This window comes from Aricia agestis, chromosome 8, assembly GCF_905147365.1.
Source record: "Aricia agestis chromosome 8, ilAriAges1.1, whole genome shotgun sequence".
In the NCBI taxonomy this organism is placed as follows: Eukaryota; Metazoa; Arthropoda; class Insecta; order Lepidoptera; family Lycaenidae; genus Aricia; species Aricia agestis.
The window spans coordinates 9,641,480-9,659,111 of NC_056413.1; the positions used below are offsets into that span (position 1 = coordinate 9,641,480).

At 36.2% G+C, this 17,632-nt stretch overlaps 1 protein-coding gene across 2 annotated transcripts; it reads left to right on the forward strand.

Annotated features, from left to right (window-relative positions):
• The first annotated feature begins 1,852 nt into the window (after positions 1-1,852).
• Positions 1,853-12,507, forward strand: LOC121730004 (cryptochrome-1-like). 2 transcript variants are annotated; one of them, XM_042118800.1, is made up of 10 exons: positions 1,853-1,862; positions 2,895-3,175; positions 3,251-3,502; positions 3,815-3,999; positions 8,217-8,388; positions 8,583-8,808; positions 9,016-9,156; positions 10,192-10,343; positions 11,028-11,230; positions 11,514-12,507. In XM_042118800.1, the coding sequence occupies exons 2-10, from the start codon at positions 2,916-2,918 to the stop codon at positions 12,215-12,217; spliced, it is 2,295 nt and encodes a 764-aa protein (XP_041974734.1). In that variant the 5' UTR covers positions 1,853-1,862; positions 2,895-2,915; the 3' UTR covers positions 12,218-12,507. The 2 variants fall into 2 exon arrangements, with proteins under 2 accessions (XP_041974734.1, XP_041974732.1); XM_042118798.1 differs by lacking the exon at positions 1,853-1,862 and having other exon boundaries at positions 2,734-3,175.
• Positions 12,508-17,632: the final 5,125 nt, after the last annotated feature.

The following is a 17,632-nucleotide window of genomic DNA, read 5'->3' on the forward strand; positions in this document are numbered from 1 at the left end:
GAAAAAGTTTTTAAAGGGTATTCTCGAAATAAATAAATAAAAGGCGAGAAAACGTAACAAATAAAGAAATAAACTCACTTTTACATTATATTATATGATATTAAAATAATATAAGTAATTATTTTATTACCTACTTATTATTTATTAAATTATTACATACAAAAATTATTACATATTATAATAATTATCATAATTATAACTCCGGGCAAACTGATCGCGCGGCCTATGTGTGGATGGAGCGCGAAGCTTGCGACAAATGTCCTTTGATCTTTTGCCGACATTTCCGACCCGCGCGGCAAGCTCGCAGACGCGTCGGCCAACGTCTAAATACCTACGGCCAACGCGCGAACGCCCGTTCTACACATTGGGCCAACGCGTCTGCAGACGCGTTGGCCAACGCGTTCGCCTATGTCGAGAGCCGCCATATGTCGAGAGCCGCCATATGTCGAGAGCCGCCAATAGGCGAACGCGTTGGCCAACGCGTCTGCAGACGCGTTGGCAGTGCGCTTGCAACGGCGTTTGTGAGTAATCCACACATAGGAAGGTCGTTCAGTATGCTTTGGATCGCGCCAATGTGCGGACGGATTCAAAATGGATGTTGAGTCGCTAACAGCTGCAGCTGTATATTTATTGACAGCTTATAATTACTGTGTAAATGTAGACAAGAAAAAGTTTAAAGGGTATTCTCGAAATAAATAAATAAAAGGCGAGAAAACGTAACAAACAAAGAAATAAACTCACTTTTACATAATATTTTATAATATTAAAATAATATACTCGTAAGTAATTAAGTATTTTATTACCTACTTATTATTTATTAAATTATTACATATAAAATTATTACATATTATTATAATTATCATAACTCCGGGCAAACTGATCGCGCGGCCTATGTGTGGATGGAGCGCAAAGCTTGCGACAAATGTCCTTTGATCTTTTGCCGACATTTCCGACCCGCGCGGCAAGCTCGCAGACGCGTCGGCCAACGTCTAAATACCTACGGCCAACGCGCGAACGCCCGTTCTACACATTGGGCCAACGCGTCTGCAGACGCGTTGGCCAACGCGTTCGCCTATGTCGAGAGCCGCCATATGTCGAGAGCCGCCATATGGGATGATATCAGTTATCTAACTGTTTCTTTATTCATTGAACTGCACACCAAATATATACTAGTAATCTGTGCTGCACACAAAAGTACCTTAACTCATAACCTAACTAGTACGATACGTAGTATCTCTTCTACAAATATATACTAGTAATCTGTGGTATCTCTTCTTAGTCTGTGCTAGTACGGTACCGTACTGTCAGTATGTAAATAAATAAATAAAAATATAAAAACTTAATCGGATATATAATTACTGTAAATTGTAATTTAATTATTAACACAATTGTAGCTCATCTGTGGATAAAATACCTGTTGGCTGTTTTGGTTTATATAACAAACAGAAACATATAAATTTACATAGCTTTAGATATACATATATACAGTAGTATATATGTAGCTACTAGCTAGGTAGGTATTCGAAGTCACGTTGCAAACGGCGTGGATCTACAAAATATATATACTAGTAATCTGTGGATCGGTATTCGGTAATTACCTATTTTACAAGCTTTGTAGTTACTGTGTGTTCGAGTTGTGATCTTCTACCTCAAAACTACTTACTATTTACATGTTCTAGAAGCTTGGATGAATTTTAAAATAATGATCAGCCTGGAATTGTATGATTTATCTCATAAAATAATGGATTTGTATTGAAAATTATCTAGGTTTCAGCCTACGTTTGTGTGTGCACCTACTCTCATTGCAAAATCTATTGTGACTTGCGAGTGAAGTTTTTCATACATTTCATACATAATATTTTGTGGAAATGTAATTACTGAGTGATAGATAGTTTAACGTGAGTGATAAAAGCATGAAACTTTCTAGAATAAAAATGTAGCTATAGTAGCCTTCAACATTGTGTTCAGTGGCTTATCTTCTTGAAAAATATTATTTCTAGAAAAATCTGACCTTGTAAGTGATTTAATTGAGTATATTTACGAATTTACTTTGTTTCCGTACAAAAATTACATAACTTGTCTCAAATAATAGGCAAATGTCTTCCTTTCTCGCTTTAAATATAATAAGTACTCTTTGCAAAAATATAAGTACCTACTGTAATAATAATATTATATAACATAAGGGTTCCCTGTGCAAAGTAAGGCCAAAAAAATGTATTTTTGTATGGGAACCCCCCTTAAATATTTATTTTATTTTTATTATTCATTATTAGAGTACTAATACTGCTAAGTATTGTGTGAATATTTCAAGTGTCAAAAAAATCAAGTTTGTTGTATGGGAGGCCCACTTAAATATTTATTTTATTTTGTTTTTAGTATTTGTTGATATAGCGGCAACAGAAATACACAATCTGTAAAAATTTCACCCTTTCAGGCCTAAAAATATTGAATTACCCATCTAAATTTGAAGGCTCATAACAAAAATAAACTAAAGTTTCAAGCTGAAATTTTGGAGTATTTCATAATATGTTATTTCTTTTTTTATTAACACGATTCGCTAATCTTTGATCTTGTCATCATCCCTATTGTCACAGAATACATATTAGCAAAGAGAATATAAACTATGTAACCGTAACAATTATTATACTTATACCCCTTGAACTGAGTTGCTATTGAGAATTGATAGCTTGTCCTAGAACTAGTGAAGCTGGTTGCCCTAATATGGTTTTGGCTAGGTTAGGATTTGCACTAATCCCTTACAAGCAGCATTTCGAAAGCCACAATAAAATGATTTTTGTTATAGTTGTTTGCTTAAAAACAGAAATTCGCAATTAGGGAGCGCATTAAAGTATAATTTTAGTCATATTAATTTATATCAACAAATTTTTCCACAGTGATATGCCGGTGACATAGCTATGTCCGGTGCAGCTAAGACGCTGCGAGCGTCGGTAACTCAAAGTTCTGAGCCGCTTGCGCCACCACCACCGCCACCACCTAAACCCATTTTTCTTAAACCACACGAGAAACACACCGTTCATTGGTTCCGGAAGGGGTTGCGCCTTCACGATAACCCAGCTTTACGAGAAGGCCTCCACCATGCAGCCACCTTCCGATGTGTTTTTATAATCGACCCTTGGTTCGCGAGCTCTTCTAATGTAGGAATCAATAAATGGAGGTATGTATTGTTGTAATCTTGGCTTTTTACAATATATTATGATAGTTTGATTAATTCGTGCCCATTATTTACAAGGTTTCTTCTGCAATGCCTCGAAGATTTGGACAATAGTCTGAAAAAACTAAACTCGCGACTGTTCGTCGTGAGAGGTCAGCCAGCGGATGCTCTACCAAAGCTCTTTCGAGAATGGGGAACTACGTTTCTCACGTTTGAAGAAGATCCGGAGCCATACGGGCGTGTTCGGGATCAAAATATTACAACAAAATGCCAAGAAGTCGGCATTTCTGTGGTATCTCGCGTATCACACACATTGTATAAGTTGGACAGGTGAGTCAAAAGTCACAAACACGGGGAAATGCTTTGCGTATCTATCCCTGGCGGATTTGAGACATCGGCCGGGGTATGATACTCCCCAGATGTGGGATCTACCCACTTGAACTCCATGGTCCTCTACTCTTCGCTTACGCAAAGTTCCGGGCACGATCAAACCCACCACAAGTCATAAACATCCTAATTCTTACGGATTTCGAATTGACCATTTAATTTTTAGTTATGAAACCTTATGAAACTTAGTTTTTTTATGAATTATTTTTTAAATCTACAAACAAATTTGTTTTACATTTTATGATTTCTCCGCAGCATTATTGAGCGCAATGGCGGTAAAGCTCCGTTAACTTACCACCAATTTCAAGCGCTCATTGCGAGTATGCCACCTCCGCCGGCAGCCGAATCTACCATCACGAAGCAAACGTTGAACGGAGCTATGACGCCGATATTGCAAGACCATGACGACAGATTTGGGGTGCCAACTCTTGAAGAGCTCGGTGAGTACACACAGTGACGGACTCTCACTAATATTACCGATAGAAGTGGAATTCTATCTGCAATATCAGTGACTAGTATATTATACAGGAATGAGGGGAAAAATATGGCGTCCTGCAGAATATAATATTTTCTTATTTTTTTTCTTATATCTCTTTCTCCGTCTTCTTCTTCTAACAGAAGACTTCTTCATAAGCAGAATACGTACTGTGCGGTCCATATCTAGATAAGTAGTGAAGAATGTAACAGTTTTACAAGGCATGGTGACGTAAAATGTTTGCTACACCGTGACGTGCATTTTCATGTTACGTTAACGTAAATTTTCACGTCACGACAACGTACCGTATCACGTTACCGCACCGTTCTACGTTGACGACGTCGTAAAGTGGACACGTGGACAGGCCCATAGGGTCACAGTGCGCCGCATCGTGTGCGGTACCGTGCCGTGTCACGGCGCCACGCGTGGCCCGTGGGTGATGGGGACACGGCCTAAGTTTCATGGCCAAACCTTGAGACTTATTTGTTACGTGATATAAATGTGTAGGTTACGCTTCATCTGTCTCTGTTTTTCTCACGGTCTGTGTACCGAGTGTGAGTTTTTGTTTCACATTCGATCGTGAACGCGTTTGGCGTTTACTAAGATTTTGTATGGGATTTGTACAGTGCCACCTAGCGATGCTCACGGGTGACGGGAGTGAGCCCAGCCCGGTGAGTAATCCCATACAAAAGCTTATTAAACGCCAAACGCGTTCACGATCGAATGTGAAACAAAAAACTCACCTCGGCACACAGCTAGCGCCAGTCGCCACGTTGCACAAAACGTGCTCAAAGAAATTCGCGCTACAAACTCCTATTGTGAACGGTCACAAATCGTTTCTCAATGTTACTTTTGATGTTCTGGTGCCTTACTCCCGAAACTGATATTGATTTCGATTTTCGATTTCAACGGTTTTTTGACATTTTTTAGACATAATTATTTTAGACTACCTGTTGCCCGCAACTTCGTCCGCGTGAATGTATGTTAATAAAATCGAGATTTAGAAAATTGAACACCCATCTACGACTATTTTATTTGTATCTATATTACACACGAAATTATTAATTTACATCAAAGACCCAGGAAACTTGAACCTCGGATACTTATCGTTTTGAAAAATCCTTTCTTTGAAGACCGCTTGGCGTGGACAGGGGATGGGGGCTACAGTAGGTATAGCTAAATTAATATTGGAATTTGTTGTGGATATAGATGCTGGCGGGAAAGATTCCGAATTATTCCCGTCGAATACTTCGGAAGTATTCCGAAATATTCCGAAACTTTGGGAATATTTCAACTGTCAAAAATAACGAGGAAAATTGCGCTTGGAAGTTGTAAACTATTTATCTTTAGTTGTGTATCTAAGAATATGTGATGCCGGTTACTAACATTATTAGCCAAGCGGCGAGAAACGGCTTTTTTGGCTTATTATCATTACTAGCGATAAATAGCGGCTGGTAACGGCTTGTTACTTTTCTTTGATAATACCTAATCATATAAGTTCGTTTATTTTTTATGGTTTTTATTCTGATTTACTTACAATAGGATATATTAGTATGGATAGTATGGATATAAGTAAGTAATAAGTAGGTAAGTATAGATTAATCAATCCCATTGGCCATTACTAATTTATGATAAAACTAGATGACGTCCGCAACTCCGTTGCGCCAAAATTCGTTCATCGCGCCGGAACCGTACATTTTTCCGGGATAAAAACTATCCTATGTCCTTTCACGGAACTCAAAGTATTTCCATGTCAATTTTCAGCCAAATCGGTTCAGCGGTTCGAGCGTGAAGAGGTAACAGACAGACAGGCAAACAGACGCACTTTCGCATTTATAATATTAAACCTAGAAGTAGGTATAGATAAACAATTTATATTTTACTTAAGTACGTAATGTGCCACTGAACAAATAATTCACTCAACCACCACAAACCACAAACAAACACGTATATTTCCATTGAATTATTCCGGCGAAATATTCGACGGAAACATTCGAATGCGGGGTACGAATCTTTCCGCGGGGTGAGGGAAAACTTCTCCGGGGAGCATCTCCCTTCCGCGTCGCCGTCGCCCGCTCACACGACTCGCTCGCCCGTACGAGCGGGCGACGACGGTGCGGAAGGGAGATGCTCCCCGGAGAAGTTTTCCCTCACCCCGCGGAAAGATTCGTACCCCGCAATCGAATGTTTCCGTCGAATATTTCGCCGTGGCAGTCGGCGCGTGCGAAGCGGTGATAGCGGCCGGCGGGCGACGCTCTATGCGCGGCGGCGATCGATGATTGATGCAAAATACGATTTTTCAGCATAAATAAAAATTTTTTTTTTTTATTAAATTCATTTTGAATAATTCAAATTTAAAGAAACTTTCCCAGAAGTATTCCGGAATTATTCGGAATTTTTCAGAAGTTTTGCAACTATAGTTGTGGACTGTTGCCAATAATAATTATTGTGACAAAAACGCTTGAAGGCACGGATTAAGTTCTTATAGCGCTGTCCACGAATCGTAGTATGCGACACCAGATTTACACTGTAGGTTGTCTAGCATTCTAGTTATTTCGTTTTGGCAGAAAAAAATCTCCCAGAGAACATGATGAGAGGTTTATTCAAACATACTGCCTTCGGTCGTACATATTCTACCATTTCTACCTATGTGCTCGACTGACGCTAGTGAGTTAGATCCGTAAAGTTTGACTTTAAAATTTCCATGGCCGGTAACGAATTGAGATACGCAATGGTCAATATCTATTATCCATCCAGGGTTTGGATAATCGTTTACGAATATTAGGAAAAGTTTTAAAGATCGACCTTTGCTAGAATTGGTAATCACTTTGGTTGACATTGTTAATTTAGAGGAGTTCCTTCAATTCCATTACTTATTAAGTCACCGTTTTTAGGGTTCCGTACCCGAAGGGTAAAAACGGGACCCTATAATTACTAAGACTCCGTTGTCTATCTCCAGGCTGTATCTCAAGAACCGTTATAGCTAGAGTTCTGAAATTTTCACAGATTGAGTATATGTATTGCCGCTATAACAAAAAATACTGAAAACAAAATAAAATAAATATTTAAGGGGGGCTCCCATACAACAAACATGATTTTTTTGGCCTTTTTTGCTCGATATCAATAATGACAACAGGCAGGCAGTTGAAATTTTCACAGAATTCTTAATTATATGTGTATTTTAATAATTAATAATAAAATTAGAATATAATTAAAATTTAAGGGGGGCTCCCATACAAAAAGACAACTTTTGGCCTATTTTTTCTCTATAACGGTACGGAACTCTTTGTGCACGAGCCCGACTCGCACCTGGCCGATTTTATTGTAAACATGGTATTAAATTAGATATTTCACAGACATCTTAGTCCACAAAAGATAGCCTGTGGGCTGTGATATTTCACGTGCGCGTGGTCCACTTCTCATCTGTATTCTTAATTGCTCCAGTAGTTCGTGAGATAAGACCTTTCAAAATAATTTCCCCCGTTTTGTGTTCCTCTATTTCTTAGCTCCTATTAGTCTTAGGGCCTGTTTCACCACTTCCTGATAAGGCTATCTACCAATTAACTTGACAGATCAAGTATGGAGAATCTGTCAAAAAAGTTGTTAATAGCCTATTACTATTAGACACTATCAGAAAGTGGTGAAACAGGCCCTTAGCGTGATAAAATGTACCCCATAGCCTTCTTCGATAAATGGGCTATCTAACACTGATATAATTTTTCAAATCGGACCAGTAGTAATTCCTGAGATTAGCGCGTTCAAATAAGCCCTTTCAAATAATTTCCTCCTTTTTTCCACACTTTTCTCTATTTCTTCGCTCATATTAGTCTTAGCGTGATAAAATATAGCCTATAGCCTTCCTCGATAAATGGCCTATCTCACACTGAAAGATTTTTCAAATCGCACCAGTAGTTCCTGAGATGAGCGCGTTCAAACAAACAAACAAACTCTTCCGCTTTATAATATTGTAAAGTATAGATTAGTATAGATAGAGAGAATATATATAGATAAAGAGATTGAGAGAATAGAATAATAGAAATCTATTTATCATGAGATGGAAAATGATCGACTCAGAACTTCATTCATGGTGAACAATTGCAAAATATTAGTTATTTGTTGTTAAGTATATTTAATTTTATCATAGCTGGCGGATGATAATTATATTCGATTAAACTGTTTTAGGATTTGACACAGAAAATCTGAAACCACCAATTTGGATAGGTGGGGAAAATGAGGCTTTGGCGAGGCTCGAGAGACATTTAGAACGCAAAGCATGGGTTGCCACTTTTGGCCGGCCTAAGATGACACCACAATCCTTATTGGCTAGTTCTACAGGCTTATCACCATATTTAAGGTACGATATTGATACGAGATAAATTTAAACAATGCTAGGTATTTTTTCGCGATAAACAAAGTTTGATTTATTTAAAATATGTTTAAAAGAATACTTCTACTGCCGGTTCAGGAACTAACTCAGCGAGAAGAACCTCCACCTTTTAGCTTAAACAGTTGGGAGTCTTTTGACAGGCCTTTAATTATTATTTTCAGGTTCGGTTGCTTGTCGACAAGATTGTTTTATTTTCAATTAACGGAACTATACAAAAGGGTAAAACGCGTTCGTCCGCCGCTGTCTTTACACGGACAAATACTGTGGAGAGAATTTTTCTATTGCGCTGCAACGAGAAACCCAAACTTTGACAGAATGGAAGGTAATCCAATATGCGTACAAATACCATGGGAAAAGAATCAGGAAGCGCTAGCAAAATGGGCTAATGTGAGTAAAACTCAAGAAATAAGCTTTCGTTACGTAAGAAGGGCTTTGAATCCGATTAAGCTATAAAGGAAATGACTAGGATAGTAATTATAAAAATATTTTAGATTTCGTATTTCATGTTGGTGTTATCAATTTTGCTATTTATCGTTATATATTGTTTTAGGTATTACTGTCATTGCTAAAAATATGCTCATTTAATGTAAACAGGGTCAAACTGGATTCCCCTGGATAGACGCTATTATGATCCAATTGAGGGATGAGGGCTGGATCCATCATCTAGCTCGACATGCTGTCGCATGTTTTCTAACACGTGGCGATTTGTGGATTTCGTGGGAAGAGGGCATGAAGGTAAGTTCATTGGGGCCAGGTGATATTTAATTCAACTTTCATTCTCGTTTTGTATTAATTTCAAGCTTTTTTATGTTTCGATTATTTATCATAATAAGTATCATCTCTTCGTCGTATTTAACCCGTCGTCATGGGGTTGAGTCGCATTTTATTTTGTTTTTAGTTCGGTAACTATGCGTGTGATTTTACCAGTGGCGGATTTACGCAGGGCGGCAAATTTATCCCCATTTTTTTTATCTTACAGAAATAAAAAATCCCACTAAAAACATTTCTTGTAAAATATTGCCGAGACGACCACATATTAGGTTTACGGTTTACCCTATGAAAAAGGGTATGTGATCTCATGTAGAGCCAAGCTTCTGAATCTACACGGCCTAACTCTACTGACCCTAACTTAAACAAATTCTACATACCAGTAAATAATGTATGACATCGCTGTTTCGCTACCGCACATGGTAAAACCTTGTGTGGTCGTCTCAGCAAAAATTAAAAAAAAAAATGTTTTTGGTGTGATATGATTGTGAACTAAACTAACGTATTGAATTCCAAAGGTCAGTTCTAATAGGGGCGGCAAAAATTGAATAACCTACAGGCGGCAAATTCTTAAACCCGCCAATGGATTTTACCGATTTTCTCAATAGCTGGAGCTGTTGAGTTTTAGTATGCATCGCTAGTAACGTGTTAGCTTAGCCTTGGCACAGCCACAGTGGGAGTTATGGCTGCAAAATTGAAAAAGGGTCTCCGAGACCCATCCCTACATGTAACAATTTCGCGCCATAGCGTATTGATATTGCTTTTTATTATTATTATTTGTTTTTTTTTATATATATACTGTATATTTAATTTTGGTGACGCCTGGCACAAAATCGATAGGGCCTAGGTTATGTGTTTGTCGTGTCTGAGTTCTTACGTATGTGTGTGTGTATATTTTGGCCTCCTGTCACACTTGGGTTAAAATATTTTGAAGGCGAAAATTTTCTAAAATAACAGAAAAAAAACGTAACATGACGTGATAATATATTATATTGATTTTAGGTGTTCGATGAGTTGCTTTTGGATGCAGATTGGTCAGTAAACGCTGGTATGTGGATGTGGCTGTCATGTTCCTCATTCTTCCAACAGTTCTTCCACTGTTACTGTCCCGTACGGTTTGGTCGAAAAACAGACCCGAATGGTGATTTCATTAGGTAAATCATTAAATTGTAATTAATACTACTTCTAAGCTATACCAAGCTATACTAATGAGAGGCATAAGAAGCCGGACAAGACGAGTATACGATCGTCACGATTTTCAAATTTCGCGGTAAGCACGGTGGCATCAGGGCGGGAACATAAGCGACAAATCAAATCATTTATTTTGCATATCGTCGTTGCGCCTGCCAAATCCTCTGTTTTTGGTAAAATTTTCAGGGGGGTAAACATTTTTTTTAATATTTTAATGATTTATTTAATTAAGGTTGGACTTATCAATAAGTTAACACCTCTATCGTGGCTATCGCAGACACAATAGATTTTTAATTGTTATGCGGCAGCCGCCTACCGCTTGGGTATTGATGTGGCAAATCTTATTATGTATGAACTATGAACCTTTAATTTATTGATAAATCCATCAATCATTCAATAAAATAGTTTATTGTCTACCCCTGAAAATTTGCCTACTATAAAACACATAGAGGATTTGGCAGGCGCAATGACATTATGTGTGATACGTTAGGTTAGGTTGCTTCGGCAATACTGACACGTGTCAGTACTGCCGAAGACTTGTCATAGTTTCTGCTTGAAAACTACCACTTATCAAGAAGTTAAATCATAATTTTTAGTTGATATGCTGATGATAATTGAATTTAAAAGTCATCTGTAAATATTTTCAGAAAATACATTCCAGCGTTGAAAAACATGCCAGCAAAGTACATACATGAGCCATGGGTGGCACCGCAGCCAGTGCAAGAAGCCGCTCAGTGCATCATCGGTAGGGACTACCCACTCCCTATGGTGGATCATGCTAAAGCCTCCAAAATCAATATCGAAAGAATCAAACAAGTTTATGAACAACTCGCGAAATACAAACCGCAAGGTAAGACTAAAAATATTATATAACTTGACTGTTGATTAGCTTATAGAATACTAGCTGTCCCGGCAAACATTGTTTTGCCATATAAATAATTTTTGGTGTGAAAAATAGATGTTGGCCGATTAGGAGAATCGGCCAACATCTATTTTCCTACTCAATATGCTCACAAAATTTCATGAGAATCGGTCAAGCCGTTTCGGAGGAGTATGGCAACGAAAACTGTGATACGAGAATTTTATATATTAGATTATAATTTTTCACTAAGTTTCTCAATTTTGTTATACAGGTGCATTGAATCCTCAAGTCATTCAGAGACCTAACGTAATGCAGTCTTCCCCGAGCCCCACTTCTATAATAAGAAGCATTAACCAGTCGAATTACTTGTGCAGCCAAGCACCAGAGTCACAACCTCCGTCGAGTAATACTCCAGATATTTATAAACAGGAGGATGTCTTTATATGTCCGAATAAAAATCACATACGCTCTAATATAGACTCTAAGAGGCCTCAATTTAAACAAGTGGTGATCGTTCAAGGGGACCCGAAAAGGAATCAACAGAACACTTCAATAACGGAAAATAACTACATCGTCAATACATTCAAAATGAAGCAAAACATGGAGTTTCCGCACCCAGGAAAACCAAATAATTATCACATGAAAAATTTTGTCATAAACAACCACCTCCAAAATTACGCTAACGACCTTTTAATTACGAATCGCGATAAAAAGAAAAACGAGACGTTCACGAACAGTTCCAAAGTGGACGAATACATCATGACGAGACCAAAATATTATTACACGGAGAATGAAATTATATCAAACAAAAATGGCAATCCAAATTTTACACCACAACCTTTAACTGGAAAATTTATACCCAAAGATGAAACGGTTACGAGAGAAACAGAGAGTGGTTCACATAACCACACTATTGCATCTAATAACGAAACTCAGTATACAAAAACTAATAAAGATCTAACCTCTGAAAAATAAAATTTGGATTTGCCATTCTTGTTGGAATCTGGAACACAAAGTTTCAAAATCGACTAGTCAGTAAAGTTTGAAAAAAGATCATGGTACTATATATTATGTGACTTGTGAAGCTTGTATGGAAGCCATACCCAAGCTGTAGCACATCCACACATATTATATCAAATGAAAGGGCTTGAAAAGCTAAACATTTTATTGTATGACGTAAAATCTCTAAACTGTGGGAGAAAAACGTTAACGACCCTCGTTAACGTTAGGTCAAAAAATCACAAAAACCATCCTGTGTTATTGCATCAATTTATAGTGTTGCTGATAAGGAATCACTTCTGCTGAGTAATTGTATATGGCAAACTTGAGGAAAGTGTTATATTTAAGTATATTGTTTCATATTTTAAAGAAATGTATGAGAAAACAATAAGATGCTAAAAATCGAACCTTTCCTTTATTTTATCGTATATTATCACTTTGGAGAAATTGTTTATAATTAGCAATACTAACGAATCGTGCAATAATACAGGTGTTTTATTTTTCACAAAAAAATACAAAAAAACACCTGTATTATTGCACCAATTTATAGTGTTGCAAGTAAGGAATAACTTCTGGAAAGTAATCGTGTATGGCGAACTTAAGGAAAGTGTTTTATTTTAATATATTGTTTCATATTTAAAAGAAATGTATGAGAAAACAAATACTGAAAATCGGACCTTTCCTTGATTTTATCATGGTTTTTTTTTCTTGATCCCCCTTACATAATAAGGGACAATTATTCGCGTTATTTTTCCTTATTACACTCTTTCATGATTATTTTTAGATACACTCATATTTTACAACTTCTTTTTACCTTTCACACTTTTACATTTAAACATATTACATATAGTTACATATAAACATATAGTTACATTTCTTATTACTTTTCCAACTAAGCGTCACTTTATTTTACACTATTACATTTTGTTACATTCCAGTCCGTTTTGCACTTTGGTTATAGATCACATTCTTAGTTCTGTGTTACATGCCATAGTCACGAGTGTCCGATTTTGCGCTGATTTTAATACTTATAATTAACACTAATTTTATCATGGTTCAATAATGCAGGATATTTTTTTTTTGTTGAAACATTCTGTATTATTGCACCAGTCGCTAGTATTGATTAATAGTTATTATAAACATTTTCTACAAGGTAACAATATACGGTAAAATCCAGGAAAGGTTAGATTTTTAAGGTTTTATTATTTTTCCATACATTTCTTAAAAATATTAAACAATATATTAAAATACAACACTTTCCTGAAGTTTGCCCTATACGATTACTTTCCAGAAATTATTCCTTACCATCAACACTATAAATTGATGCAATAATACAGGGTGTTTTTTGTGATTTTTTCTTACCTACCTCGTTAACATTTTTCTCCCAAGGTTTAGAGATTTTTCGTCATACAATAAAATGTTCAACTTTTCAAGCCCTTTCATTTGATATATGTCTCAAAGTGCTACATTACCGGGTTCGAGGTTCCCCCTTCTTTAGAAATTTTTATTGAATAATTCATGTTAGCAATTCCATTAACACCCAATTTCACCAACCTCTGTTTGTTAAATCCTAACAAGGCATTACTAAACGGAGCTTGGAAAATTAAACAGACTGTTAAAATACTTATGTCCCACAGTAAAAATTTAACAGCGGATTAGTAAATGCAATGTTAAGTGAACAACTATTAATTCGTTCGTTCTTGTTATAAGGCGACGAAATTGCAATGTACAAGTTTAATACGACATGTTGGCTGTAATGTGTCATTTTCACCTTATTCGTATAATACGTCATCTGGTAGATAATGCGACCAAATTAAAATATCACTGATCGCATACATTTGTTACGCTACAATAGTTCTTTTTAATTTACCAGTTTAATAATTATGATATGTCAAAGCTGAAAACATGAGTCATGATACAAACTTTTATTTACTTATTTCGGTTTGGTAATTTTGTTACAAGTCAGTGTATTTGCAATGTCAAGGAAAATCCGAGGGCTGAATTTTTGACAAAATGAAAATAAATAATTATGCATAACATGAAAAATAATAAATATGTAAGGATGGCGAAACATGGCGGAGACACTCAAAAGTCAAAACAGATTCTTTTATTGGCCGTGTTCGTCGGCGTAATTTTTGGACAAACCTTTTATTGCGCATGTCCAAAAGATGTCATGGCAACGCCATAACAAGTCGCTGGTCAAGTCGTAAACAACGTCTTAATTGTTTATACATGATTAAAATAATAAAAGCTAAACATAAATACATAAGCCTAAATTGTCTAACAGCCGCACAAATAGTTTATGTAACACTATGATAGTGTTTGATTATTTTATTTTGGAAAATATGGATATGGATAACTTGGAAAAATTTAAAAATTTAATTGTTTTTTTTTTTTTATGAAATAAGAGGGCAAACGGGTCACCTGATGGAAAGCAACTTCCGTCACCCATGGACACTCGTAGCATCAGAAGAGATATACGTAGTATCCCTAAGTAGTATGTGGAAGAGATGCAGGTGCGTTGCCGGCCTAGTTTTAAGAGGGAATAGGGTAACAGGGGAGGGTAGGGATGGGAAGGGAAGGAAATAGGGGAAGGTAGGAAAGGGAATAGGGTAGGGGATTGGGCCTCCGGTAAACTCACTCACTCGGTGAAACACAGCGCAAGCGCTGTTTCACGCAGGTTTTCTCTGAGAGCGTGGTATTTCTCCGGTCGAGCCGGCCCATTCATGCCGAAGCATGGCTCTCCCACTAGGTTTGATCATTGCAACGCCACCAACAAATTGCAATTGGGTTAAATGTCAAGTCGTAAACAGTTGTCGTTGCCATGGCATGACATGATTTGGACATGCGCAATAACTAGGTTTTGCAGTGAATGCGCTAAAAATTACGCCGACGAACACGGCCATTGGATATTGTCTTTGACAGTTGTTGTTTTGACTATTATAACCATAGATTAAGTATTATAGTATAGATGTAGTCTTAGCCCGTCATCGCGTGGCCATTTTTTTGCTTATTTTCGTACAAGTAGTGTGCGTTTATTTTCTTGAATATTTCTATTTGTCGATTATTCCAAAGCACTTTATGATACAGGAAAGAAAGTCAATTAGTTCATGATATCGATTTACTATAGTTCAAGTGATGAGAATCCGTAAGCATACGTAAAAAGCTACGTAATTTTTATAGCCAAATTATAAATTGATGTGACATTTTTAGCACTAATGCCTTATATAACACGAATAAGGGATTATTAAATTTATAAAATATTATCTTTTTAGCTTACAAAAATACCGATTGAAAAGCCCAAAAAACGTTGTTCAAAACTTACGTATTTAATGTTAAATCCACGTGTTTGAGGCATTCTTTGGCCATTCTTATGGTTTATTATTTAGCGGAACCACAAAACTCAACAATATCTAGCATTAAATATTCACTAAAAAACTTTCTTAACACTTTTATTACATGAAATATGCCGACCGACTCCTTTGTTATGTCCTAGTAAGTAGGACATAACATTACACGCTTTTGACGCTTATACACCGATATAAGGCTCTCTCCAGTATATAGTACCTCACTCACAATTATAACGGCCTGTTATATATTTAACGGACCTCCCCAGCAGGAATTAAAATTTAACACCGTGTTAGGCGATTTGACATGACATTAGCGTATGGTGGAACGCTCGATAGCTCTAACAGGCCGTTAACTGATTTAACAAGCCATTATTTATTTAACATTGCTTGATGAAACTGGGTCTAAGGCTCAATTTCACCAACGACTGTTAAAGTTAACGCTCGGATTAGTATCACGTTACTTCTTTCGTTTTTCATATGAATGAAAGAGAAAGACATGACATTTTAACAAGCTGTTAACACTAACAGACGTTGGTGAAATTGGGGCTTAATCTGTCAAAATTTTAATTTTGTGATGGATGTAAGTGGATTGAATGTGGACAAATTATGTAAAAATTAAATTTAAAGAAAAGACGATTGCTATAATACATAGTTTATAGCTTTGTAACAATCTAAATAAATTGTGTCTCTAAACATATATATTTTAATTGTGATCTATCGGCTGCGTTTGACGTAACGCGACCAAACTACGTTGGTCCTTTCTCTGCCTAGGAATCAACTTCTCTGATTGTACATACCATAAAGTAATACCTAGTGAAATAGGTATAATAGAATTGTCATAGTTAGCAACCTTGAATGAATGGATTTCTAAAAGTTTAATAAAATAAAAATATTACAAGTATTGTTTCAAGTTTCAACTTTATTAGGTACAAAATATGGCTCAAACTACTTTTCCAGTGCTGCAACAGTTGCCATATGCTGCTTTAAAGCCTTTCTCACCTTCAATGACTTCTTCACAGGATTAGGATTCACTCTCTTCACTTTCACTCTATCTACTTCATTTTTTATGTTATTTATAATGGATTCCTGAAAAGCAATTTTTTTTTTCTGTTTAAGACAATGTATATTGGTGACAATATCTTTAAACAACACATAGTTTGTAGGTGACGATTTTATCTTATATCTTTAAACGAGCAATTCTTGTATATATATATATATATATATATATATATATATATATATATATATATATATATATATATACATACAAGAATTGCTCGTTTCTCGAATCGCTCGGAATCTCGGAATCGGCTCCAATGATTTTCATGAAATTTAGTATATAGGGGGTTTCGGGGGTGATAAAGCGATCTAGCTAGGAATCATTTTCAGAAAATGTCTTTTTATTCGTGTTTTATCGATAAACTGAAAAATTTGACTCTTCCTGACATCTATTGGCGAATAATAATACTATTTTGTTGGTAACTAATTGTTTTAACGACCAGCAGATGGCGTTATTTAGTAACACGAAGTCTATGAGTGTTTGCTATACCGAGCAAAGCTCGGTCATCCAGGTATAGTTAATAATATAAACAAAATTTAAAATGAAATAAAACAAAAATTGGGACTGAGAAAAGTTGAACAGTCTAATCGACACATAGTGGCTGTGCCATGTGTTTATTAGAAACTCGACTATTTCATGGTTTACCATAAGAAACACATACTACAGTTACTTGCTTGTACTTACTGTCTCAGGAATGTGAACATATCTTATATTTCGTCCATGGACAAACAAATCATCAAAAGCATATTCGTTTCCACATGTATCACAATAAATAGCTTTAGAGAATGATAAATTCATAAAACTGAAAAAGATTAATGTCGGTCGATTTATTGTTAGTCGGCTTTTATCTTTAATATGGGCAGTAAAATTTTGTATGTGTTTTTTGTTGCATCTGCTTAATTTAAAAACCACAATAATATTTTAATCAAATTGTAGGTTGAATGATTACTTAGGTGCCATGCATAATTTAAAGTCGGCTTG

Excerpts from the sequence above, each read along its gene's own strand:
- LOC121730004 (XM_042118800.1), top strand. The coding sequence starts at position 2,916 with ATGTCCGGTGCAGCTAAGACGCTGCGAGCGTCGGTAACTCAAAGTTCT. Across the intron at positions 3,176-3,250 it reads GTAGGAATCAATAAATGGAG|GTTTCTTCTGCAATGCCTCG; the intron begins GTATGTATTGTT and ends ATTATTTACAAG. Across the intron at positions 8,809-9,015 it reads CGCTAGCAAAATGGGCTAAT|GGTCAAACTGGATTCCCCTG; the intron begins GTGAGTAAAACT and ends TAATGTAAACAG.